Consider the following 27,915-nt stretch of genomic DNA (forward strand, 5'->3'; position numbering starts at 1 on the left):
TGCCAGTGTCATAGATGGATGGGAATTCAGTTAGTGTCTTTACTCATCTATCTCTCTATGGATTCTTTGCCAGTGTCATAGATGGATGGGGATTCAGGTAGTGTCTTTACTCATCTATGTCTCTATGGATTCTTTGCCAGTGTCATAGATAGATAGGGATTCAGGTAGTGTCTTTACTCATCTATCTCTCTATGGATTCAATGCCAGTGTCATAGATGGATGGGGATTCAGGTAGTGTCTTCACTCATCTATCTCTCTATGGATTCTTTGCCAGTGTCATAGATGGATGGGGATTCAGGTAGTGTCTTCACTCATCTATCTCTCTATGGATTCTGTGCCAGTGTCATAGATGGATGGGGATTCAGTTAGTGTCTTTACTCATCTATCTCTCTATGGATTCAATGCCAGTGTCATAGATGGATTGGGTTTCAGGTAGTGTCTTCACTCATCTATCTCTCTATGGATTCTTTGCCAGTGTCATAGATGGATGGCGATTCAGGCAGTGTCTTTACTCATCTATCTCTATGGATTCAATGCCAGTGTCATAGATGGATGGGGATTCAGGTAGTGTGTTCACTCATCTATCTCTCTATGGATTCTTTGCCAGTGTCATAGATGGATGGGGATTCAGGTAGTGTCTTTACTCATCTATCTCTCTATGGATTCAATGCCAGTGTCATAGATGGATGGGGATTCAGGTAGTGTCTTTACTCATCTATCTCTCTATGGATTCAATGCCAGTGTCATAGATGGATGGGGATTCAGGTAGTGTCTTCACTCATCTATCTCTCTATGGATTCTTTGCCAGTGTCATAGATGGATGGGGATTCAGGTAGTATCTTTACTCATCTATCTCTCTATGGATTCTATTACAGTGTCATAGATGGATAGGGATTCAGGTAGTGTCTTTACTCATCTATCTCTCCATAGATTCTTTGCCTGTGTCATAGATAGATAAGGATTCAGGTAGTGTCTTTACTCATCTATCTCTCTATGAATTCTTTGCCAGTGTCATAGATGGATGTGGATTCAGTTAGTGTCTTTACTCATCTATCTCTCTATGGATTCAATGCCAGTGTCATAGATGGATAGGGATTCAGTTAGTGTCTTTACTGATCTATCTCTCTATGGATTCAATGCCAGTGTCATAGATGGTTGGGGATTCAGGTAGTGTCTTTACTCATCTATCTCTATGGATTCAATGCCAGTGTCATAGATGGATGGGGATTCAGGTAGTGTGTTCACTCATCTATCTCTCTATGGATTCTTTGCCAGTGTCATAGATGGATGGGGATTCAGGTAGTGTCTTTACTCATCTATCTCTCTATGGATTCAATGCCAGTGTCATAGATGGATGGGGATTCAGGTAGTGTCTTCACTCATCTATCTCTCTATGGATTCTTTGCCAGTGTCATAGATGGATGGGGATTCAGGTAGTATCTTTACTCATCTATCTCTCTATGGATTCTATTACAGTGTCATAGATGGATAGGGATTCAGGTAGTGTCTTCACTCATCTATCTCTCTATGGATTCTTTGCCAGTGTCATAGATGGATGGCGATTCAGGCAGTGTCTTTACTCATCTATCTCTATGGATTCAATGCCAGTGTCATAGATGGATGGGGATTCAGGTAGTGTGTTCACTCATCTCTCTATGGATTCTGTGCCAGTGTCATAGATGGATGGGGATTCAGTTAGTGTCTTTACTCATCTATCTCTCTATGGATTCAATGCCAGTGTCATAGATGGATTGGGATTCAGGTAGTGTCTTCACTCATCTATCTCTCTATGGATTCTTTGCCAGTGTCATAGATGGATGGCGATTCAGGCAGTGTCTTTACTCATCTATCTCTATGGATTCAATGCCAGTGTCATAGATGGATGGGGATTCAGGTAGTGTGTTCACTCATCTATCTCTCTATGGATTCTTTGCCAGTGTCATAGATGGATGGGGATTCAGGTAGTGTCTTTACTCATCTATCTCTCTATGGATTCAATGCCAGTGTCATAGATGGATGGGGATTCAGGTAGTGTCTTCACTCATCTATCTCTCTATGGATTCTTTGCCAGTGTCATAGATGGATGGGGATTCAGGTAGTATCTTTACTCATCTATCTCTCTATGGATTCTATTACAGTGTCATAGATGGATAGGGATTCAGGTAGTGTCTTTACTCATCTATCTCTCCATAGATTCTTTGCCTGTGTCATAGATAGATAAGGATTCAGGTAGTGTCTTTACTCATCTATCTCTATGAATCCTTTGCCAGTGTCATAGATGGATGTGGATTCAGTTAGTGTCTTTACTCATCTATCTCTCTATGGATTCAATGCCAGTGTCATAGATGGATAGGGATTCAGTTAGTGTCTTTACTGATCTATCTCTCTATGGATTCAATGCCAGTGTCATAGATGGATGGGGATTCAGGTAGTGTCTTTACTCATCTATCTCTCTATGGATTCAATGCCAGTGTAATAGATGGATTGGGATTCAGGTAGTGTCTTCACTCATCTATCTCTCTATGGATTCAATGCCAGTGTCATAGATGGATGGGGATTCAGGTAGTGTCTTTACTCATCTATCTCTCTATGGATTCAATGCCAGTGTCATAGATGGATGGGGATTCAGGTAGTGTCTTCACTCATCTATCTCTCTATGGATTCTGTGCCAGTGTCATAGATGGATGGGGATTCAGTTAGTGTCTTTACTCATCTATCTCTCTATGGATTCAATGCCAGTGTCATAGATGGATTGGGATTCAGGTAGTGTCTTCACTCATCTATCTCTCTATGGATTCTTTGCCAGTGTCATAGATGGATGGCGATTCAGGCAGTGTCTTTACTCATCTATCTCTATGGATTCAATGCCAGTGTCATAGATGGATGGGGATTCAGGTAGTGTGTTCACTCATCTATCTCTCTATGGATTCTTTGCCAGTGTCATAGATGGATGGGGATTCAGGTAGTGTCTTTACTCATCTATCTCTCTATGGATTCAATGCCAGTGTCATAGATGGATGGGGATTCAGGTAGTGTCTTCACTCATCTATCTCTCTATGGATTCTTTGCCAGTGTCATAGATGGATGGGGATTCACGTAGTATCTTTACTCATCTATCTCTCTATGGATTCTATTACAGTGTCATAGATGGATAGGGATTCAGGTAGTGTCTTTACTCATCTATCTCTCCATAGATTCTTTGCCTGTGTCATAGATAGATAAGGATTCAGGTAGTGTCTTTACTCATCTATCTCTCTATGAATTCTTTGCCAGTGTCATAGATGGATGTGGATTCAGTTAGTGTCCTTACTCATCTATCTCTCTATGGATTCAATGCCAGTGTCATAGATGGATGGGGATTCAGGTAGTGTGTTCACTCATCTATCTCTCTATGGATTCTTTGCCAGTGTCATAGATGGATGGGGATTCAGGTAGTGTCTTTACTCATCTATCTCTCTATGGATTCAATGCCAGTGTCATAGATGGATGGGGATTCAGGTAGTGTCTTCACTCATCTATCTCTCTATGGATTCTTTGCCAGTGTCATAGATGGATGGGGATTCAGGTAGTATCTTTACTCATCTATCTCTCTATGGATTCTATTACAGTGTCATAGATGGATAGGGATTCAGGTAGTGTCTTCACTCATCTATCTCTCTATGGATTCTTTGCCAGTGTCATAGATGGATGGCGATTCAGGCAGTGTCTTTACTCATCTATCTCTATGGATTCAATGCCAGTGTCATAGATGGATGGGGATTCAGGTAGTGTGTTCACTCATCTATCTCTCTATGGATTCTGTGCCAGTGTCATAGATGGATGGGGATTCAGTTAGTGTCTTTACTCATCTATCTCTCTATGGATTCAATGCCAGTGTCATAGATGGATTGGGATTCAGGTAGTGTCTTTACTCATCTATCTCTCTATGGATTCTTTGCCAGTGTCATAGATGGATGGCGATTCAGGCAGTGTCTTTACTCATCTATCTCTCTATGGATTCAATGCCAGTGTCATAGATGGATGGGGATTCAGGTAGTGTCTTCACTCATCTATCTCTCTATGGATTCTTTGCCAGTGTCATAGATGGATGGGGATTCAGGTAGTATCTTTACTCATCTATCTCTCTATGGATTCTATTACAGTGTCATAGATGGATAGGGATTCAGGTAGTGTCTTTACTCATCTATCTCTCCATAGATTCTTTGCCTGTGTCATAGATAGATAAGGATTCAGGTAGTGTCTTTACTCATCTATCTCTCTATGAATTCTTTGCCAGTGTCATAGATGGATGTGGATTCAGTTAGTGTCTTTACTCATCTATCTCTCTATGGATTCAATGCCAGTGTCATAGATGGATAGGGATTCAGTTAGTGTCTTTACTGATCTATCTCTCTATGGATTCAATGCCAGTGTCATAGATGGATGGGGATTCAGGTAGTGTCTTTACTCATCTATCTCTCTATGGATTCAATGCCAGTGTAATAGATGGATTGGGATTCAGGTAGTGTCTTCACTCATCTATCTCTCTATGGATTCTTTGCCAGTGTCATAGATGGATGGGGATTCAGGCAGTGTCTTTACTCATCTATCTCTCTATGGATTCAATGCCAGTGTCATAGATGGATGGGGATTCAGGTAGTGTCTTCACTCATCTATCTCTCTATGGATTCTTTGCCAGTGTCATAGATGGATGGGGATTCAGGTAGTGTCTTTACTCATCTATCTCTCTATGGATTCAATGCCAGTGTCATAGATGGATGGGGATTCAGGTAGTGTCTTCACTCATCTATCTCTCTATGGATTCAATGCCAGTGTCATAGATGGATGGGGATTCAGGTAGTGTGTTCACTCATCTATCTCTCTATGGATTCTTTGCCAGTGTCATAGATGGATGGGGATTCAGGTAGTGTCTTTACTCATCTATCTCTCTATGGATTCAATGCCAGTGTCATAGATGGATGGGGATTCAGGTAGTGTCTTCACTCATCTATCTCTCTATGGATTCTTTGCCAGTGTCATAGATGGATGGGGATTCAGGTAGTATCTTTACTCATCTATCTCTCTATGCATTCAATGCCAGTGTCATAGATGGATAGGGATTCAGTTAGTGTCTTTACTGATCTATCTCTCTATGGATTCAATGCCAGTGTCATAGATGGATGGGGATTCAGGTAGTGTCTTTACTCATCTATCTCTCTATAGATTCTTTGCCAGTGTCACAGATGGATGGGGATTCAGGTTGTGTCTTTACTCATCTATCTCTCTATAGATACTTTGCCAGTGTCATAGATGGATGGGAATTCAGTTAGTGTCTTTACTCATCTATCTCTCTATGGATTCTATTACAGTGTCATAGATGGATAGGGATTCAGGTAGTGTCTTTACTCATCTATCTCTCCATAGATTCTTTGCCTGTGTCATAGATAGATAAGGATTCAGGTAGTGTCTTTACTCATCTATCTCTCTATGAATTCTTTGCCAGTGTCATAGATGGATGTGGATTCAGTTAGTGTCTTTACTCATCTATCTCTCTATGGATTCAATGCCAGTGTCATAGATGGATAGGGATTCAGTTAGTGTCTTTACTGATCTATCTCTCTATGGATTCAATGCCAGTGTCATAGATGGATGGGGATTCAGGTAGTGTCTTTACTCATCTATCTCTCTATGGATTCAATGCCAGTGTAATAGATGGATTGGGATTCAGGTAGTGTCTTCACTCATCTTTCTCTCTATGGATTCAATGCCAGTGTCATAGATGGATGGGGATTCAGGTAGTGTCTTTACTCATCTATCTCTCTATGGATTCAATGCCAGTGTCATAGATGGATGGGGATTCAGGTAGTGTCTTCACTCATCTATCTCTCTATGGATTCTGTGCCAGTGTCATAGATGGATGGGAATTCAGTTAGTGTCTTTACTCATCTATCTCTCTATGGATTCAATGCCAGTGTCATAGATGGATTGGGATTCAGGTAGTGTGTTCACTCATCTATCTCTCTATGGATTCTTTGCCAGTGTCATAGATGGATGGCGATTCAGGCAGTGTCTTTACTCATCTATCTCTATGGATTCAATGCCAGTGTCATAGATGGATGGGGATTCAGGTAGTGTGTTCACTCATCTATCTCTCTATGGATTCTTTGCCAGTGTCATAGATGGATGGGGATTCAGGTAGTATCTTTACTCATCTATCTCTCTATGGATTCTATTACAGTGTCATAGATGGATAGGGATTCAGGTAGTGTCTTTACTCATCTATCTCTCCATAGATTCTTTGCCTGTGTCATAGATAGATAAGGATTCAGGTAGTGTCTTTACTCATCTATCTCTCTATGAATTCTTTGCCAGTGTCATAGATGGATGTGGATTCAGTTAGTGTCTTTACTCATCTATCTCTCTATGGATTCAATGCCAGTGTCATAGATGGATAGGGATTCAGTTAGTGTCTTTACTGATCTATCTCTCTATGGATTCAATGCCAGTGTCATAGATGGATGGGGATTCAGGTAGTGTCTTTACTCATCTATCTCTCTATGGATTCAATGCCAGTGTAATAGATGGATTGGGATTCAGGTAGTGTCTTCACTCATCTATCTCTCTATGGATTCTTTGCCAGTGTCATAGATGGATGGGGATTCAGGCAGTGTCTTTACTCATCTATCTCTCTATGGATTCAATGCCAGTGTCATAGATGGATGGGGATTCAGGTAGTGTCTTCACTCATCTATCTCTCTATGGATTCAATGCCAGTGTCATAGATGGATGGGGATTCAGGTAGTGTCTTCACTCATCTATCTCTCTATGGATTCTTTGCCAGTGTCATAGATGGATGGGGATTCAGGTAGTGTCTTTACTCATCTATCTCTCTATGGATTCAATGCCAGTGTCATAGATGGATGGGGATTCAGGTAGTGTCTTCACTCATCTATCTCTCTATGGATTCAATGCCAGTGTCATAGATGGATGGGGATTCAGGTAGTGTGTTCACTCATCTATCTCTCTATGGATTCTTTGCCAGTGTCATAGATGGATGGGGATTCAGGTAGTGTCTTTACTCATCTATCTCTCTATGGATTCAATGCCAGTGTCATAGATGGATGGGGATTCAGGTAGTGTCTTCACTCATCTATCTCTCTATGGATTCTTTGCCAGTGTCATAGATGGATGGGGATTCAGGTAGTATCTTTACTCATCTATCTCTCTATGCATTCAATGCCAGTGTCATAGATGGATAGGGATTCAGTTAGTGTCTTTACTGATCTATCTCTCTATGGATTCAATGCCAGTGTCATAGATGGATGGGGATTCAGGTAGTGTCTTTACTCATCTATCTCTCTATAGATTCTTTGCCAGTGTCACAGATGGATGGGGATTCAGGTTGTGTCTTTACTCATCTATCTCTCTATAGATACTTTGCCAGTGTCATAGATGGATGGGAATTCAGTTAGTGTCTTTACTCATCTATCTCTCTATGGATTCTATTACAGTGTCATAGATGGATAGGGATTCAGGTAGTGTCTTTACTCATCTATCTCTCCATAGATTCTTTGCCTGTGTCATAGATAGATAAGGATTCAGGTAGTGTCTTTACTCATCTATCTCTATGGATTCAATGCCAGTGTCATAGATGGATGGGGATTCAGGTAGTGTGTTCACTCATCTATCTCTCTATGGATTCTGTGCCAGTGTCATAGATGGATGGGGATTCAGTTAGTGTCTTTACTCATCTATCTCTCTATGGATTCAATGCCAGTGTCATAGATGGATTGGGATTCAGGTAGTGTCTTTACTCATCTATCTCTCTATGGATTCTTTGCCAGTGTCATAGATGGATGGCGATTCAGGCAGTGTCTTTACTCATCTATCTCTCTATGGATTCAATGCCAGTGTCATAGATGGATGGGGATTCAGGTAGTGTCTTCACTCATCTATCTCTCTATGGATTCTTTGCCAGTGTCATAGATGGATGGGGATTCAGGTAGTATCTTTACTCATCTATCTCTCTATGGATTCTATTACAGTGTCATAGATGGATAGGGATTCAGGTAGTGTCTTTACTCATCTATCTCTCCATAGATTCTTTGCCTGTGTCATAGATAGATAAGGATTCAGGTAGTGTCTTTACTCATCTATCTCTCTATGAATTCTTTGCCAGTGTCATAGATGGATGTGGATTCAGTTAGTGTCTTTACTCATCTATCTCTCTATGGATTCAATGCCAGTGTCATAGATGGATAGGGATTCAGTTAGTGTCTTTACTGATCTATCTCTCTATGGATTCAATGCCAGTGTCATAGATGGATGGGGATTCAGGTAGTGTCTTTACTCATCTATCTCTCTATGGATTCAATGCCAGTGTAATAGATGGATTGGGATTCAGGTAGTGTCTTCACTCATCTATCTCTCTATGGATTCTTTGCCAGTGTCATAGATGGATGGGGATTCAGGCAGTGTCTTTACTCATCTATCTCTCTATGGATTCAATGCCAGTGTCATAGATGGATGGGGATTCAGGTAGTGTCTTCACTCATCTATCTCTCTATGGATTCTTTGCCAGTGTCATAGATGGATGGGGATTCAGGTAGTGTCTTTACTCATCTATCTCTCTATGGATTCAATGCCAGTGTCATAGATGGATGGGGATTCAGGTAGTGTCTTCACTCATCTATCTCTCTATGGATTCAATGCCAGTGTCATAGATGGATGGGGATTCAGGTAGTGTGTTCACTCATCTATCTCTCTATGGATTCTTTGCCAGTGTCATAGATGGATGGGGATTCAGGTAGTGTCTTTACTCATCTATCTCTCTATGGATTCAATGCCAGTGTCATAGATGGATGGGGATTCAGGTAGTGTCTTCACTCATCTATCTCTCTATGGATTCTTTGCCAGTGTCATAGATGGATGGGGATTCAGGTAGTATCTTTACTCATCTATCTCTCTATGCATTCAATGCCAGTGTCATAGATGGATAGGGATTCAGTTAGTGTCTTTACTGATCTATCTCTCTATGGATTCAATGCCAGTGTCATAGATGGATGGGGATTCAGGTAGTGTCTTTACTCATCTATCTCTCTATAGATTCTTTGCCAGTGTCACAGATGGATGGGGATTCAGGTTGTGTCTTTACTCATCTATCTCTCTATAGATACTTTGCCAGTGTCATAGATGGATGGGAATTCAGTTAGTGTCTTTACTCATCTATCTCTCTATGGATTCTATTACAGTGTCATAGATGGATAGGGATTCAGGTAGTGTCTTTACTCATCTATCTCTCCATAGATTCTTTGCCTGTGTCATAGATAGATAAGGATTCAGGTAGTGTCTTTACTCATCTATCTCTCTATGAATTCTTTGCCAGTGTCATAGATGGATGTGGATTCAGTTAGTGTCTTTACTCATCTATCTCTCTATGGATTCAATGCCAGTGTCATAGATGGATAGGGATTCAGTTAGTGTCTTTACTGATCTATCTCTCTATGGATTCAATGCCAGTGTCATAGATGGATGGGGATTCAGGTAGTGTCTTTACTCATCTATCTCTCTATGGATTCAATGCCAGTGTAATAGATGGATTGGGATTCAGGTAGTGTCTTCACTCATCTTTCTCTCTATGGATTCAATGCCAGTGTCATAGATGGATGGGGATTCAGGTAGTGTCTTTACTCATCTATCTCTCTATGGATTCAATGCCAGTGTCATAGATGGATGGGGATTCAGGTAGTGTCTTCACTCATCTATCTCTCTATGGATTCTGTGCCAGTGTCATAGATGGATGGGAATTCAGTTAGTGTCTTTACTCATCTATCTCTCTATGGATTCAATGCCAGTGTCATAGATCGATTGGGATTCAGGTAGTGTGTTCACTCATCTATCTCTCTATGGATTCTTTGCCAGTGTCATAGATGGATGGCGATTCAGGCAGTGTCTTTACTCATCTATCTCTATGGATTCAATGCCAGTGTCATAGATGGATGGGGATTCAGGTAGTGTGTTCACTCATCTATCTCTCTATGGATTCTTTGCCAGTGTCATAGATGGATGGGGATTCAGGTAGTATCTTTACTCATCTATCTCTCTATGGATTCTATTACAGTGTCATAGATGGATAGGGATTCAGGTAGTGTCTTTACTCATCTATCTCTCCATAGATTCTTTGCCTGTGTCATAGATAGATAAGGATTCAGGTAGTGTCTTTACTCATCTATCTCTCTATGAATTCTTTGCCAGTGTCATAGATGGATGTGGATTCAGTTAGTGTCTTTACTCATCTATCTCTCTATGGATTCAATGCCAGTGTCATAGATGGATAGGGATTCAGTTAGTGTCTTTACTGATCTATCTCTCTATGGATTCAATGCCAGTGTCATAGATGGATGGGGATTCAGGTAGTGTCTTTACTCATCTATCTCTCTATGGATTCAATGCCAGTGTAATAGATGGATTGGGATTCAGGTAGTGTCTTCACTCATCTATCTCTCTATGGATTCAATGCCAGTGTCATAGATGGATGGGGATTCAGGTAGTGTCTTTACTCATCTATCTCTCTATGGATTCAATGCCAGTGTCATAGATGGATGGGGATTCAGGTAGTGTCTTCACTCATCTATCTCTCTATGGATTCAATGCCAGTGTCATAGATGGATGGGGATTCAGGTAGTGTGTTCACTCATCTATCTCTCTATGGATTCTTTGCCAGTGTCATAGATGGATGGGGATTCAGGTAGTGTCTTTACTCATCTATCTCTCTATGGATTCAATGCCAGTGTCATAGATGGATGGGGATTCAGGTAGTGTCTTCACTCATCTATCTCTCTATGGATTCTTTGCCAGTGTCATAGATGGATGGGGATTCAGGTAGTATCTTTACTCATCTATCTCTCTATGCATTCAATGCCAGTGTCATAGATGGATAGGGATTCAGTTAGTGTCTTTACTGATCTATCTCTCTATGGATTCAATGCCAGTGTCATAGATGGATGGGGATTCAGGTAGTGTCTTTACTCATCTATCTCTCTATAGATTCTTTGCCAGTGTCACAGATGGATGGGGATTCAGGTTGTGTCTTTACTCATCTATCTCTCTATAGATACTTTGCCAGTGTCATAGATGGATGGGAATTCAGTTAGTGTCTTTACTCATCTATCTCTCTATGGATTCTATTACAGTGTCATAGATGGATAGGGATTCAGGTAGTGTCTTTACTCATCTATCTCTCCATAGATTCTTTGCCTGTGTCATAGATAGATAAGGATTCAGGTAGTGTCTTTACTCATCTATCTCTCTATGAATTCTTTGCCAGTGTCATAGATGGATGTGGATTCAGTTAGTGTCTTTACTCATCTATCTCTCTATGGATTCAATGCCAGTGTCATAGATGGATAGGGATTCAGTTAGTGTCTTTACTGATCTATCTCTCTATGGATTCAATGCCAGTGTCATAGATGGATGGGGATTCAGGTAGTGTCTTTACTCATCTATCTCTCTATGGATTCAATGCCAGTGTAATAGATGGATTGGGATTCAGGTAGTGTCTTCACTCATCTTTCTCTCTATGGATTCAATGCCAGTGTCATAGATGGATGGGGATTCAGGTAGTGTCTTTACTCATCTATCTCTCTATGGATTCAATGCCAGTGTCATAGATGGATGGGGATTCAGGTAGTGTCTTCACTCATCTATCTCTCTATGGATTCTGTGCCAGTGTCATAGATGGATGGGAATTCAGTTAGTGTCTTTACTCATCTATCTCTCTATGGATTCAATGCCAGTGTCATAGATGGATTGGGATTCAGGTAGTGTGTTCACTCATCTATCTCTCTATGGATTCTTTGCCAGTGTCATAGATGGATGGCGATTCAGGCAGTGTCTTTACTCATCTATCTCTATGGATTCAATGCCAGTGTCATAGATGGATGGGGATTCAGGTAGTGTGTTCACTCATCTATCTCTCTATGGATTCTTTGCCAGTGTCATAGATGGATGGGGATTCAGGTAGTATCTTTACTCATCTATCTCTCTATGGATTCTATTACAGTGTCATAGATGGATAGGGATTCAGGTAGTGTCTTTACTCATCTATCTCTCCATAGATTCTTTGCCTGTGTCATAGATAGATAAGGATTCAGGTAGTGTCTTTACTCATCTATCTCTCTATGAATTCTTTGCCAGTGTCATAGATGGATGTGGATTCAGTTAGTGTCTTTACTCATCTATCTCTCTATGGATTCAATGCCAGTGTCATAGATGGATAGGGATTCAGTTAGTGTCTTTACTGATCTATCTCTCTATGGATTCAATGCCAGTGTCATAGATGGATGGGGATTCAGGTAGTGTCTTTACTCATCTATCTCTCTATGGATTCAATGCCAGTGTAATAGATGGATTGGGATTCAGGTAGTGTCTTCACTCATCTATCTCTCTATGGATTCTTTGCCAGTGTCATAGATGGATGGGGATTCAGGCAGTGTCTTTACTCATCTATCTCTCTATGGATTCAATGCCAGTGTCATAGATGGATGGGGATTCAGGTAGTGTCTTCACTCATCTATCTCTCTATGGATTCTTTGCCAGTGTCATAGATGGATGGGGATTCAGGTAGTGTCTTTACTCATCTATCTCTCTATGGATTCAATGCCAGTGTCATAGATGGATGGGGATTCAGGTAGTGTCTTCACTCATCTATCTCTCTATGGATTCAATGCCAGTGCCATAGATGGATGGGGATTCAGGTAGTGTGTTCACTCATCTATCTCTCTATGGATTCTTTGCCAGTGTCATAGATGGATGGGGATTCAGGTAGTGTCTTTACTCATCTATCTCTATGGATTCAATGCCAGTGTCATAGATGGATGGGGATTCAGGTAGTGTCTTCACTCATCTATCTCTCTATGGATTCTTTGCCAGTGTCATAGATGGATGGGGATTCAGGTAGTATCTTTACTCATCTATCTCTCTATGGATTCTATTACAGTGTCATAGATGGATAGGGATTCAGGTAGTGTCTTTACTCATCTATCTCTCCATAGATTCTTTGCCTGTGTCATAGATAGATAAGGATTCAGGTAGTGTCTTTACTCATCTATCTCTCTATGAATTCTTTGCCAGTGTCATAGATGGATGTGGATTCAGTTAGTGTCTTTACTCATCTATCTCTCTATGGATTCAATGCCAGTGTCATAGATGGATAGGGATTCAGTTAGTGTCTTTACTGATCTATCTCTCTATGGATTCAATGCCAGTGTCATAGATGGATGGGGATTCAGGTAGTGTCTTTACTCATCTATCTCTCTATGGATTCAATGCCAGTGTAATAGATGGATTGGGATTCAGGTAGTGTCTTCACTCATCTATCTCTCTATGGATTCTTTGCCAGTGTCATAGATGGATGGGGATTCAGGCAGTGTCTTTACTCATCTATCTCTCTATGGATTCAATGCCAGTGTCATAGATGGATGGGGATTCAGGTAGTGTCTTCACTCATCTATCTCTCTATGGATTCTTTGCCAGTGTCATAGATGGATGGGGATTCAGGTAGTATCTTTACTCATCTATCTCTCTATGGATTCAATGCCAGTGTCATAGATGGATAGGGATTCAGTTAGTGTCTTTACTCATCTGTCTCTCTATGGATCTTTGCCAGTGTCATAGATGGATGGGGATTCAGGTAGTGTCTTTACTCATCTATCTCTCTATAGATTCTTTGCCAGTGTCACAGATGGATGGGGATTCAGGTAGTGTCTTCACTCATCTATCTCTCTATGGATTCTTTGCCAGTGTCATAGATGGATAGGGATTCAGGTAGTGTCTTTACTCATCTATCTCTCTATACATTCTTTGCCAGTGTCATAGATGGATGGGGATTCAGGTAATGTCTTTACTCATCTATCTCTCTATAGATTCTTTGCCAGTGTCATAGATGGATGTGATTCAGGTAGTGTCTTTACTCATCTATCTCTCTATGGATTCTTTGCTTGTGTCATAGATGGATGGGGATTCAGGTAGTGTCTTTACTCATCTATCTCTCTATGGATTCTTTGCCAGTGTCATAGATGGATGGGGATTCAGGTAGTGTCTTTACTCATCTATCTCTCTATGGATACTTTGCCAGTGTCATAGATGGATGGGAATTCAGTTAGTGTCTTTACTCATCTGTCTCTCTATGGATCTTTGCCAGTGTCATAGATGGATGGGGATTCAGGTAGTGTCTTTACTCATCTATCTCTCTATAGATTCTTTGCCAGTGTCACAGATGGATGGGGATTCAGGTAGTGTCTTCACTCATCTATCTCTCTATGGATTCTTTGCCAGTGTCATAGATGGATAGGGATTCAGGTAGTGTCTTTACTCATCTATCTCTCTATACATTCTTTGCCAGTGTCATAGATGGATGGGGATTCAGGTAATGTCTTTACTCATCTATCTCTCTATAGATTCTTTGCCAGTGTCATAGATGGATGTGATTCAGGTAGTGTCTTTACTCATCTATCTCTCTATGGATTCTTTGCTTGTGTCATAGATGGATGGGGATTCAGGTAGTGTCTTTACTCATCTATCTCTCTATGGATTCTTTGCCAGTGTCATAGATGGATGGGGATTCAGGTAGTGTCTTTACTCATCTATCTCTCTATGGATTCTTTGCCAGTGTCATAGATGGATGGGGATTCAGGTAGTGTCTTTACTCATCTATCTCTCTATGGGTTCTTTGCCAGTGTCATAGATGGATGGGGATTCAGGTAGTGTCTTTACTCATCTATCTCTCTATGGATTCTTTGCTAGTTTCATAGATGGATGGGGATTCAGGTAGTGTCTTTACTCATCTATCTCTATGGATTCAATGCCTGTGTCATAGACGGATGGGGATTCAGGTAGTGTCTTTACTCATCTATCTCTCTATGGGTTCTTCTTCCAGTGTCATAGATGGATGGGGATTCAGGTAGTGTCTTTACTCATCTATCTCTCTATGGGTTCTTTGCCAGTGTCATAGATGGATGGGGATTCAGCTATTGTCTTTACTCATCTATCTCTTTATGGATTCTTTGCCAGTGTCATAGATGGATGGGATTCAGGTAGTGTCTTTACTCATCTATCTCTCTATGGATTCTTTGCTTGTGTCATAGATGGATGGGGATTCAGGTAGTGTCTTTACTCATCTATCTCTCTATGGATTCTTTGCCAGTGTCATAGATGGATGGGGATTCAGGTAGTGTCTTTTCTCATCTATCTCTCTATGGATTCTTTGCCAGTGTCATAGATGGATGGGGATTCAGGTAGTGTCTTTACTCATCTATCTCTCTATGGGTCCTTTGCCAGTGTCATAGGTGGATGGGGATTCAGGTAGTGTCTTTACTCATCTATCTCTCTATGGATTCTTTGCCAGTGTCATAGATGGATGGGGATTCAGGTAGTGTCTTTACTCATCCATCTCTCTATGGATTCTTTGCCAGTGTCATAGATGGATGGGAATTCAGGTAGTGTCTTTACTCATCTATCTTTCTATGGATTTTTTGCCAGTGTCATAGATGGATGGGAATTCAGGTAGTGTCTTTACTCATCTATCTTTCTATGGATTTTTTGCCAGTGTCATAGATGGATGAGAATTCAGGTAGTGTCTTTACTCATCTACCTCTCTATAGATTCTTTGCCAGTGTCATAGATGGATAGGGATTCAGGTAGTGTCTTTACTCGTCTATCTCTCTATAGATTCTTTGCCAGTGTCACAAATGGATGGGAATTCAGGTAGTGTCTTTACTCATCTATCTCTCTATGGATTCTTTGCTTGTGTCATAGATGGATGGTGATTCAGGTAGTGTCTTTACTCATCTATCTCTCTATAGATCTTTGCCAGTGTCATAGATGGATGGGGATTCAGGTAGTGTCTTTACTCATCTATCTCTCTATGGATTCTTTGCCAGTGTCATAGATGGATGGGGATTCAGGTAGTGTCTTTACTCATCTATCTCTCTATGGATTATTTGCCAGTGTCATAGATGGATGGGAATTCAGGTAGTGTCTTTACTCATCTATCTTTCTATGGATTTTTTGCCAGTGTCATAGATGGATGGGAATTCAGGTAGTGTCTTTACTCATCTATCTCTCTATGGATTCAATGCCAGTGTCATAGATGGATTGGGATTCAGGTAGTGTCTTCACTCATCTATCTCTCTATGGATTCTTTGCCAGTGTCATAGATGGATGGGGATTCAGGCAGTGTCTTTACTCATCTATCTCTCTATGGATTCAATGCCAGTGTCATAGATGGATGGGGATTCAGGTAGTGTCTTCACTCATCTATCTCTCTATGGATTCTTTGCCAGTGTCATAGATGGATGGGGATTCAGGTAGTGTCTTTACTCATCTATCTCTCAATGGATTCAATGCCAGTGTCATAGATGGATGGGGATTCAGGTAGTGTCTTCACTCATCTATCTCTCTATGGATTCTATGCCAGTGTCATAGATGGATAGGGATTCAGGTAGTGTCTTTACTCATCTATCTCTCCATAGATTCTTTGCCAGTGTCATAGATAGATAGTGATTCAGGTAGTGTCTTTACTCATCTCTCTATGGGTTCTTTGCCAGTGTCATAGATGGATGTGGATTCAGTTAGTGTCGTTACTCATCTATCTCTTTATGGATTCAATGCCAGTGTCATAGATGGATAGGGATTCAGTTAGTGTCTTTACTGATCTATCTCTCTATGGATTCAATGCCAGTGTCATAGATGGATGGGGATTCAGGTAGTGTCTTTACTCATCTATCTCTCTATGGATTCAATGCCAGTGTAATAGATGGATTGGGATTCAGGTAGTGTCTTCACTCATCTATCTCTCTATGGATTCTTTGCCAGTGTCATAGATGGATGGGGATTCAGGCAGTGTCTTTACTCATCTATCTCTCTATGGATTCAATGCCAGTGTCATAGATGGATGGGGATTCAGGTAGTGTCTTCACTCATCTATCTCTCTATGGATTCTTTGCCAGTGTCATAGATGGATGGGGATTCAGGTAGTATCTTTACTCATCTATCTCTCTATGGATTCTATGCCAGTGTCATAGATGGATAGGGACTCAGGTCGTGTCTTTACTCATCTATCTCTCTATAGATTCTTTGCCAGTGTCATAGATGGATGGGGATTCAGATAGTGTCTTTACTCATCTATCTCTCTATAGATTCTTTGCCAGTGTCACAGATGGATGGGGATTCAGGTTGTGTCTTTACTCATCTATCTCTCTATAGATACTTTGCCAGTGTCATAGATGTATGGGAATTCAGTTAGTGTCTTTACTCATCTATCTCTCTATGGATTCTTTGCCAGTGTCATAGATGGATGGGGATTCAGGTTAGTGTCTTTACTCATCTATCTCTCTATAGATACTTTGCCAGTGTCATAGATGGATGGGAATTCAGTTAGTGTCTTTACTCATCTATCTCTCTATGGATTCTTTGCCAGTGTCATAGATGGATAGGGATTCAGGTAGTGTCTTTACTCATCTATCTCTCTATACATTCTTTGCCAGTGTCATAGATGGATGGGGATTCAGGTAATGTCTTTACTCATCTATCTCTCTATAGATTCTTTGCCAGTGTCATAGATGGATGGGATTCAGGTAGTGTCTTTACTCATCTATCTCTCTATGGATTCTTTGCTTGTGTCATAGATGGATGGGGATTCAGGTAGTGTCTTTACTCATCTATCTCTCTATGGATTCTTTGCCAGTGTCATAGATGGATGGGGATTCAGGTAGTGTCTTTACTCATCTATCTCTCTATGGATTCTTTGCCAGTGTCATAGATGCATGGGGATTCAGGTAGTGTCTTTACTCATCTATCTCTCTATGGGTTCTTCTTCCAGTGTCATAGATGGATGGGGATTCAGGTAGTGTCTTTACTCATCTATCTCTCTATGGGTTCTTTGCCAGTGTCATAGATGGATGGGGATTCAGCTATTGTCTTTACTCATCTATCTCTTTATGGATTCTTTGCCAGTGTCATAGATGGATGGGATTCAGGTAGTGTCTTTACTCATCTATCTCTCTATGGATTCTTTGCTTGTGTCATAGATGGATGGGGATTCAGGTAGTGTCTTTACTCATCTATCTCTCTATGGATTCTTTGCCAGTGTCATAGATGGATGGGGATTCAGGTAGTGTCTTTACTCATCTATCTCTCTATGGATTCTTTGCCAGTGTCACAAATGGATGGGAATTCAGGTAGTGTCTTTACTCATCTATCTCTCTATGGAATCTTTGCTTGTGTCATAGATGGATGGTGATTCAGGTAGTGTCTTTACTCATCTATCTCTCTATAGATTCTTTGCCAGTGTCATAGATGGATGGGGATTCAGGTAGTGTCTTTACTCATCTATCTCTCTATGGATTCTTTGCCAGTGTAATAGATGGATGAGGATTCAGGTAGTATCTTTACTCATCTATCTCTCTATGAATCCTTTGCCAGTGCCATAGATGGATGGGGATTCAGGGAGTGTCTTTACTCATCTATCTCTCTATGGATTCTTTGCCAGTGTAATAGATGGATGAGGATTCAGGTAGTATCTTTACTCATCTATCTCTCTATGAATTCTTTGCCAGTGTCATAGATGGATGGGGATTCAGGTAGCGTCTTTACTCATCTATCTCTCTATGAATTCTTTGCCAGTGTCATAGATGGATGGGGATTCAGGTAGTGTCTTTACTCATCTATCTCTCTATGGGTTCTTTGCCAGTGTCATAGATGGATGGGGATTCAGGTAGTGTCTTTACTCATCTATCTCTCTATGGATTCAATGCCAGTGTCATAGATGGATGGGGATTCAGGTAGTGTCTTTACTCATCTATCTCTGTATGGGTTCTTTGCCAGTGTCATAGATGGATGGGGATTCAGGTAGTGTCTTTACTCATCTATCTCTCTATGGGTTCTTTGCCAGTGTCATAGATGGATGGGGATTCAGGTAGTGTCTTTACTCATCTATCTCTCTATGGATTCTTTGCCAGTGTCATAGATGGATGGGGATTCAGGTAGTGTCTTCACTCATCTATCTCTCTATGGATTCTTTGCCAGTGTCATAGATGGATGGGGATTCAGGTAGTGTCTTTACTCATCTATCTCTCTATGGATTCTTTGCCAGTGTCATAGATGGATAGGGATTCAGTTAGTGTCTTTACTCATCTATCTCTCTATGGATTCAATGCCAGTGTCATAGATGGATGGGGATTCAGGTAGTGTCTTTACTCATCTATCTCTCTATGGGTTCTTTGCCAGTGTCATAGATGGATGGGGATTCAGGTAGTGTCTTTACTCATCTATCTCTCTATGGGTTCTTCGCCAGTGTCATAGATGGATGGTGATTCAGGTAGTGTCTTTACTCATCTATCTCTCTATGGGTCTTTGCCAGTGTCATAGATGGATGGTGATTCAGGTAGTGTCTATAATCTTTGTCTATGGTCGTTACTTGTATTTGTATCTAATTTTGTATGCAAATGCAATCCTGGCTGCTTGGTGGGCAATTAATTGGATTGGTGGGTGTAACAATACAGCAGTAGGCAGGTTCATTACCATGACAACTTATTTAGCTAGCAAAAATGTGCTTTTAGCCATTTCTCTGAATTTTCGCAGCCTATACTGTATTGATGGATATGTAAATTTGTTTATACTTAATGAAATTTTCATGTAACATAGAGTTTGTCAGTTTATATATTGCTAGGTTAGTGTAATATCTAATAGATTGTGACCATTTCATTTCAGTATTGATCATTTTGCTGACATGTATGCAAGCAAACTTGGCATCAAAGTAGACATACTGAGAAAGACCTTGTGGGGTGACTTTTATTTGAATATGAAAACAAAAAGGATAATGAAAGGTGCACAGGTATTTAAAAACAAATTTTACATACTTTAAAAACTCTTCTTGAATAAATAATAAAATAAATAAATATTTATAAATTTATTTATTTATGTGGTTGTCTAAATTATCTAAACTCATAACTTGGGACGCTATAGCCAACTTCAAGATATTCAGTTCTTGTGTCTGCCTGTAGATTCTAGGCTACTAACATCATTTGACACTATGGCCAGCATCAATGTATTTATTTCTTGTGTTTGCCTGTAGATGCCAGGCTTCTAACATCATTTGGAGGTATGTAAATGAGTCTCTATGTGGTAGTTGAGCGAGGTAGCTGAGCGTCTCAGTTTTCACAAAGATACGAGTTGAGCGTACGCTCACTTTCAAAAGTAAGCATAGATCCTCTATGGTTTAACATGAAGTTGATACAAGTTCGTTTCAGAGGTCCAATCCAATCTGGATTCACATGAGCTGGACGTAACCATATTTAATTAAATATTCACGCAGTTTGAACCCTATGACCTAGTAAGATGGACGCGTCTGATAATGAGGGACTACGCTCACTTTTACATGTAATATTAGGCATGGGACCAACAATGGAATGAGAAGTGCGCGTGTCAGATTACAAGTAACCATAAATCGTCAGTGTATACATGAAGTTTTTAAGAGTACCGGTACTATTTTAATTTACGCAAGATAAATGCCGGGATCGGTCGCAATTATATTTAATAGTAATAAAGATGCAACTCTGACGTTTGTTTTGTCTTAAGTGTTTTCATTTGTCGGCGTCTGTAAACAATGCTGAGTGACAACGAATTGTTACTCACACTTGCATGAAGTGAAAGTGTGCACACATACAAGAATGACGTTTTTAATGAAATGTACATTCCCATTTTGCTCATATGTTCGAGTCAACTTTCATAGATTTACACTACAGCAATAGCAGTGCAGTGCACGTTGCGACATTTATGCCAATACGTTCGAAGTGTGTGAATCATTCCGTGATTGTACAGTTATGAATCATTTGGCTTCAATTAGCTGACCCTCATGAAAATATAAATTTACATGTAAAATACACATTTGATCGAGACTACATTGGTAGCCATATGGATATATGCTGTTTTTCTGTTACTTTGCTTTACGTTGCTTCTCTGTAACGTTAAAAATACGTTTGTATAACGGTTGTATAATCATTGAGCGTCGTTATAGATGCCGACAAATAAAAACAATCGGGACAAAACTAACGTCAGCTTTGCATCTAAATTACAATATTGTATTCGGTGGTCGACCCTGGCATTAAAAACTCCATGAATACAATGGCGACTAAAATGTGCGTTAAATAATTCTGGATTCTTGTTATGAGTCGCGCATGTACTTCCCAATCTGTGTAATTCCATTGTTTTTCCCACGTCTACTTTTATAAGTGAGCGTACACTCTCATTCTACAACCTCGAGTTGGACGCCATGCATACAGTACTTAGCATAATTGCACCCCTTCTCGATTTTACTTTTGATGACATGTATTTCCATTTTCATCAGTCAAATATATAACGTGCAATAACAACACTATTTATTAACACTTCCTAAAACTGCAGCAAAATAGTGACGGCAATTATCAATTTATTTGTTGAAAAGGTACCGTGAAACGGTTCATTTCCTTCAACAGGGTCTGGGGTGGGGATGACGGGGTAGTCATTGGCTTTCAATGTTGGACATTGCGTCACAGTGTCAATCACCAAACGTAATCCTGGGTTCGTGACCTCGGCTGGAATTAAAAACAGACACTGGCATTTTGTCTATTACCGTAATGATCTTTGTCTGAATTTAAAACACAGCCGTCACCCACTGTGATTAACAAATAAGCCGATACTTTGACAAGTGGCAAAACATCGGAGCTATGCACAGTCACTTGTACGCTGATATTTTAATGAAAACTCGATATTTACTTGGCCGTATTTATCTAACGGACATGGAAACAGATTTAGTAATATACATAATGCTTCTCATCCCACCCATACTTGTGAAAGAAACAGACATCTCCATTCATCTATCTGTAACGTAAAACACCGCCGATTACACAATAAACAATAAGGTGGTCACACCTCGGCGAGGTGTTAATTATGCCGCAAGACTTTAATTTACAAGTAAACTATCTCAAGCATTCCATTGTTTGGCTCCATGCCCAATTTTGCAAAGGAGTGTACGCTCAACTTCAATCTTCAGAAAGCTGGGACGCTCTTAACAGTTAACTATGAATTCAGGAATACTACTTTTTGATGCGTCCTTCTTTAGGGGTCATAGGGGTAAAACTGCATGAATATTTAATTAAACATGGTTGCTTTGTTCATAGACCTTTCTAAGGTCTATGCTTTGTTTTAACAAATGTCCTCTCATGTGAATATGTGAACTTGTACCAATTTCATGTTAAACTGAGCGTAGCTTTCATTACATTACCAGCATTCCATGGTTTGGCTCGTTGTCACTGAGCGTTGTTTACAGACGCCGACAAATGAAAATACTCAAGACAAAACAAACGTCAGAGTTGCATCTCTATTACAGTAAAACCTGTCAAAACCGACCCCTGGGTAAACCGACCTACTGTCAGAACCGACCGATTTATGTAGTCCTGAAATTTCTCCATAGACGCCTATGTTTAAACAACCTGTGAAATACGACCACTGTCTACTTCAAATACCGACCGCATTGATCGGTCCCAAGTCCAATATTCACACTGAATACATCGACCATCCGACCAGTTGCACCACATCCGCTGTCTAGTAATCCGGTCTGCCCGACCTAAAAAGTGTGCATTGTGTTAAATTGACCGTGATCGTTATAGAAACAATATCAAATCTCACACTACAAGTAACGTCCCGTGTAAAACAATAGCAACTGATTAAGTTTTTCAAACCACATGCCCTTGCATCGCGTGATGTCTGGACAGTGTAATGACCCCGGATATAAACAAATGATTGGGGTCATCAACTGCATTATCACTTCTTCAACGATCAAGACATTGAGGTTTCTTCTTTCCATAACAATTCTGATCGACAATTTTGTGCTTTCGAATGTTTCCGTAAAGGGGCTTCAAGATTGAAATTTATGATGACGTAGAAGCAAACGTCAACAAAGATTTCGGAAACCTTATTTAGCATATTGCAGACCCGCAAACGCAGTGTAGCATTGATGAATACCTCCACTTTGATGAACGTATATCGACTGAAGCAATGTATGACGGTGAGTGAGAGCAACAGATTGTTGAGAATTTTATTGCAGACAAAGAAAACCATGAATATACAGACAACGATAACATAAATAGCAACGACAGTCAAATTATTGCCCCCCCCCCCCCCCCCCCCCGACGATGACCGTGACTTGACGCATGGCGATCCCGGGATGGCGATGTGCTAGACATGTTGACAAGATTACAAAACTTCGCAATAAACAAAAAACAAAGACTCCAATTCGAACGGAAAACAAAATTGTTGAAAAAAGATGTTCTTTAAAGCAGTCAAAACTTGATGATTTTTTTACATCGTAATTTGATTCATTGACTTAACAGCAAAATCGACTGTCTGCATAAATTATGATAATTACATGTAGCTCACGTGAACTCACATTGTGATGTCATCCAAAATGGTCACCTTCAGTTACGATACGCGATACTTACCCGGTCTATTCGAACAGTTATTTTAATGTTTATTGATTTCATGTACATACCATAATATTCTTGTCTTGTTTGGTAAATTATTTTATTGAAACAATACAATAAATGTAAATACATGTATAATCACCGGAGGCAAACTCCGGCGGTGTCTTTCATTTGTCCCGTGTTTACAGCACATGTAATTGTTGTTGTTTCAATCGAAGTCACGCCCACCCTGAATAAACAGACTCCCTCTGAAAACCGACCATAGATCCCAGTCCCAGTCATGGTCGGTTTTGACAGGTTTTACTGTACTATTAAATATAATTGTGGCCGATCCCAGCATTTATCTTGCATAAATCAAAATAGAACTCTCAATAAAAAATTTCCTGTATACACTGGCGACTTATGGTTACTTGAAATCTGACACGCGCACTTCTCATTCCATTGTTGGTCCCATGCCTACTATTACACGTAAAAGTGAGCGTAGTCCCTCATTACCAGACGCGTCCATCTTACAAGGTCATAGGGTTCAAACTGCGTGAATATTTAATTATATATGGTTGCGTCATTTTTAACAAACGTCCTGCTCATGTGAATCCAGATTGGATTCTTTAACTTAAGTTAGACCTCTGAAACGAACTTGTATCAACTTCATGTTAAACTGAGCGTAGCTTTCATTACATTACCAGCATTCTATGGTTTGTCCCCACGATTACTTTTAAAAGTGAACGCACTCAAGCTTTCCATTGTTTGGCTCCACGCTTACTTTTGAAAGTGAGCGTACGCTCAACTTGTATCTTCATGAAAATTGAGACGCTCAGTTACCGCGCTCAACTACCACATAGAGACCTATTTACATACATGTCATTTGACACTATGGCCAGCTTCAAGGTATTCAGTTCTTGTGTTCGCTTGTAGATGCCAAGCTAATAACATTACTTGAGACACAATAGCCAACATTGAGGTTATCAGCCATACACATTTCTTGAATAATGCTTCATATTCATACATGAACATTCAAATGTGTGATATATGTCAGCAATAATTTGTATTATGATTTCAGAACAAAGGAAAGAAACCACTGTTTGTGCAGTTTGTGTTAGAGAATGTCTGGTCAGTTTATGAAGCAGTTCTCGTCAGACGGTGAGATTTCTAAACAGATATTTAAATAGAAGTTATTTGCATAATGCATCCTGTGACTTAAGATTTGTTACTGAATATAGTATGTTTTTAGCCTTTGGTCAGATATTGTTTGCAAATTGTCAAACATTTCAATTCATTTGGTTGTGATTGAATTTTCAGCTTCTTAGAGCATCAATTCCAATCACACCTGGGACTTTTCTTACAAGATCATGTCTGATTGGCTTCCCAATCTAACAGCTAACAGTTAAACCAATCAGAGAGCAGCTTGTTTGTTGGCAGGTTTTTAGTTTTTAGTTATGCAGTGCATATTCAAGCAGGATTCAAATTAATATTACATGACATGATTCTAGGTTGTCCTGATAAAAATAAATTAGTTGATGGGTAAGCAATTCTCATTCACATAACTCATGAATGACTCAACTACTGATTTCAATCCATGGCTCAATTAACTGCATATTTTAAAGCCTAAGAACAGCAGATAATACAACTCATTACAGTATGAATTCAGCTATGCTTGAATATTAACTTATTTTTCTCAAAAATGTTTCAGGGATAAGGAGAAGATTGAAAAAATTGTAAAATCCTTGAATTTGAAGATATCAGCTCGAGATTCTCGTCACACAGACCCTAAAGTATATCTGCATGCATTAGTTAGTCAGTGGTTACCTCTCTCTACAGCTGTACTCTGTATCCTTTTGTGTCTTTGATTAAAGACGCATTGAGACATGAGGGAAGGTATAGGAGTCGGTAGGGAACAGAAGGGAAGGTACAGAAAACAGAAGGGAAGGTATAGGAGTCAGAAGGGAAAGTATAGGAGTCAGAAGGGAAAGTATAGGAGTCGGTAGGGAACAGAACGGAAGGTACAGAAAACAGAAGGGAAGGTATAGGAGTCAGAAGGGAAAGTATAGGAGTCGGTAGGGAACAGAAGGGAGGTACAGAAAACAGAAGGGAAGGTAGAGAAGTCCAAAGAGAACAGAACGGAAGGTATATGAGTTAGGAAGGTATAGGATTCGGAAAGGTATAGGAGTTCAGAAGGAAACAGAAGGGAAGATATTATAGGAGTCAGAAGGGAAGGTATAGGAGTCAGAAGGGAACAAAAGGAAAGGTTTAGAAGTCAGAAGGGAAGGTATAGGAGTCAGAAGGGAAGGTACAGGAGTCAGGAAGGGAACAGAAGGGACATACAGAAAACAGAAAGGAAGGTCGAGAAGTCGGAAGGGAACAGAAGGAAAGGTTTAGGAGTCAGGAAGGGAACAGAACGGAAGGTATATGAGTTGGAAAGGTATAGGAGTTCAGAAGGGAAGGTACAGGAGTTCACATAAGAGAAGGTATTTCACATTTTTCATATTTTGTAAATCTGACAAAATTTGAAAATGGTTGTGTCTAGGAACAGCAGTTTGTTAAAACTGAAAGTGCCGAAGTCGAAACAAAACACTGCTACCAATATTTTATAGGAACATTGCAAGAGTGATTGACAAGAGAAGATTGTGATTTTTCTGATCAGTTCTTATTTCTGCACTCACTCTAATCAATCAAGATAGACATGTTGTGTTGTATAGAATAAATGTGATTTTATCTTAACATGGAAAAATCAGCTATGGTTGTAGACAAGTTACCCAGTCCATTAGAGATAAGTGAAGCAAGAGTGGAAAAGTTAATGTGTAGTGATGGAAGGCGCTTTGAAACCTTACCAGAACAAACAAAATCTTTGAAATCAGGTACATGTATATCTAATTCATACTGAGATCTGCTAACAGTGTTATATCAGGATTTAGTAATGTAGTTTGAATATAAACCCCCTCCCCATAAATATACACAACCCCTAGCCCAGCCCAACCCAACTCTGTTCACTCATGATGCATATGTTGTCATCAGAGGTTGAAATCTGACCTTGAATTTGAAAGACATGTGCATGCTTCTAACCATAAACAAAATTATAGAACCCCGTCAAAGAAATGAAGCAGCCAAGCACAACTTTTTAGGGAAGTCAGAACATGGTTGAATAAATTACAATATAGGATGAGAGACAGGAACTGATTCAGAAAGTAATTATGAGGAGAATAAGAGATAGAGAAGTGATTGTAGTGTTTAAAATGACGGGAAGGATAGATTACGATATAGGATGGGAGATGGGGACTGATTCAGAAAGTAATTATAAGGAGAATAAGAGATAGAGAAGTGATTGTAGTGTTTAAAATGACGGGAAGGATAGATTATGATATAGGATGGGAGATGGGGACTGATTCAGAAAGTAATTATAAGGAGAATAAGAGATAGAGAAGTGATTGTAGTGTTTAAAATGACGGGAAGGATAGATTATGATATAGAATGGGAACTCATTTAGAAAAAGAATTATGTTGAGAATAAAAGTCAGAGTAGTAATTCAAAGAGGATTTGAGGATAGTAGCGATGGCAGTTGATTTTGAGTTGCTGCTGATAAGATATACAATGTACACTCACTCAAATATGTAAATATAATCAATGTAATATATAGTACATGAATGACAGGTGATTATCTTTCAATCAATCTAATATAAACATTTTTATCATGTAATTAATGTCCATGTTGCTATTTAACTGTCAGCAGAGAGAATGGGTTTTGATTGTGTAGCAGTTTTATATCCACTGGCTTGTTTGAGAGAAAGTATTGACTGAAGTAAATGAAATATGTCAACATTAATGACCAATCTGCTACCAAAACGTATCTCAAAGCCAAGTGCTTAATACTCCCTGTATGTTTTCATTAATGTTATGAGGATGTCGTAACAAGCCAAGATGAAAACCATGTTTATGTAATTAGAAGAACTTGAATATATTTTGCCAGAGATTTATGTTGATTTCCTCTTTTCTAAAGGTTTTATGGGTTGCATGTTAGAGTGTACATTCCTATACTGCCATCTCTAAATAAATGGCTTAGCCTAGCGATTCATTCAGTAAAATTGGTGTATTCCTTGTCAAAATTTCTATTTTATGCAATATGTCTGAATAACTAAATAAAGTGGTGCATCTCTTAGATTAGATTCTAGAAAAACACTGGTACCAAAAACCATTCATTTATCTCAAAATAATATTCTTGTGATACCCATGTGACTGGAGCAGTCATAAAATCAAGTGGTAGGAATATTTATAGATAAATAAATGCATGTTGTAAATATAGATTTTTTTTATTTTATAGATTTCCAAGCTTGCAATAGTTCCTCAACAGCTCCTGTTATCATCTATATCTCCAAGATGGTTATGGTAGATAATAAAATGCTTCCACAAAACAGACAAAGGTAACATT

General features: G+C 39.6%; 1 protein-coding gene across 1 annotated transcript in view; it reads left to right on the top strand.

The window, feature by feature from the left end:
* Positions 1–27,915, top strand: part of LOC102803854 (elongation factor-like GTPase 1) — a 93,248-nt gene that overhangs the window by 33,074 nt on the left and 32,259 nt on the right. Inside the window, exons 7-11 of the mRNA XM_085507270.1 lie at positions 19,747–19,870; positions 24,556–24,635; positions 25,186–25,322; positions 26,228–26,350; positions 27,808–27,907. Of these exons, the coding sequence (XP_085363396.1) occupies positions 19,747–19,870; positions 24,556–24,635; positions 25,186–25,322; positions 26,228–26,350; positions 27,808–27,907 (564 nt within the window). The remainder of the gene's footprint in view (positions 1–19,746; positions 19,871–24,555; positions 24,636–25,185; positions 25,323–26,227; positions 26,351–27,807; positions 27,908–27,915) is intronic.

The sequence above is a fragment of the Saccoglossus kowalevskii genome, chromosome 13 (genome assembly GCF_978046115.1).
Source record: "Saccoglossus kowalevskii chromosome 13, keSacKowa6.1, whole genome shotgun sequence".
Taxonomy (NCBI): Eukaryota; Metazoa; Hemichordata; class Enteropneusta; family Harrimaniidae; genus Saccoglossus; species Saccoglossus kowalevskii.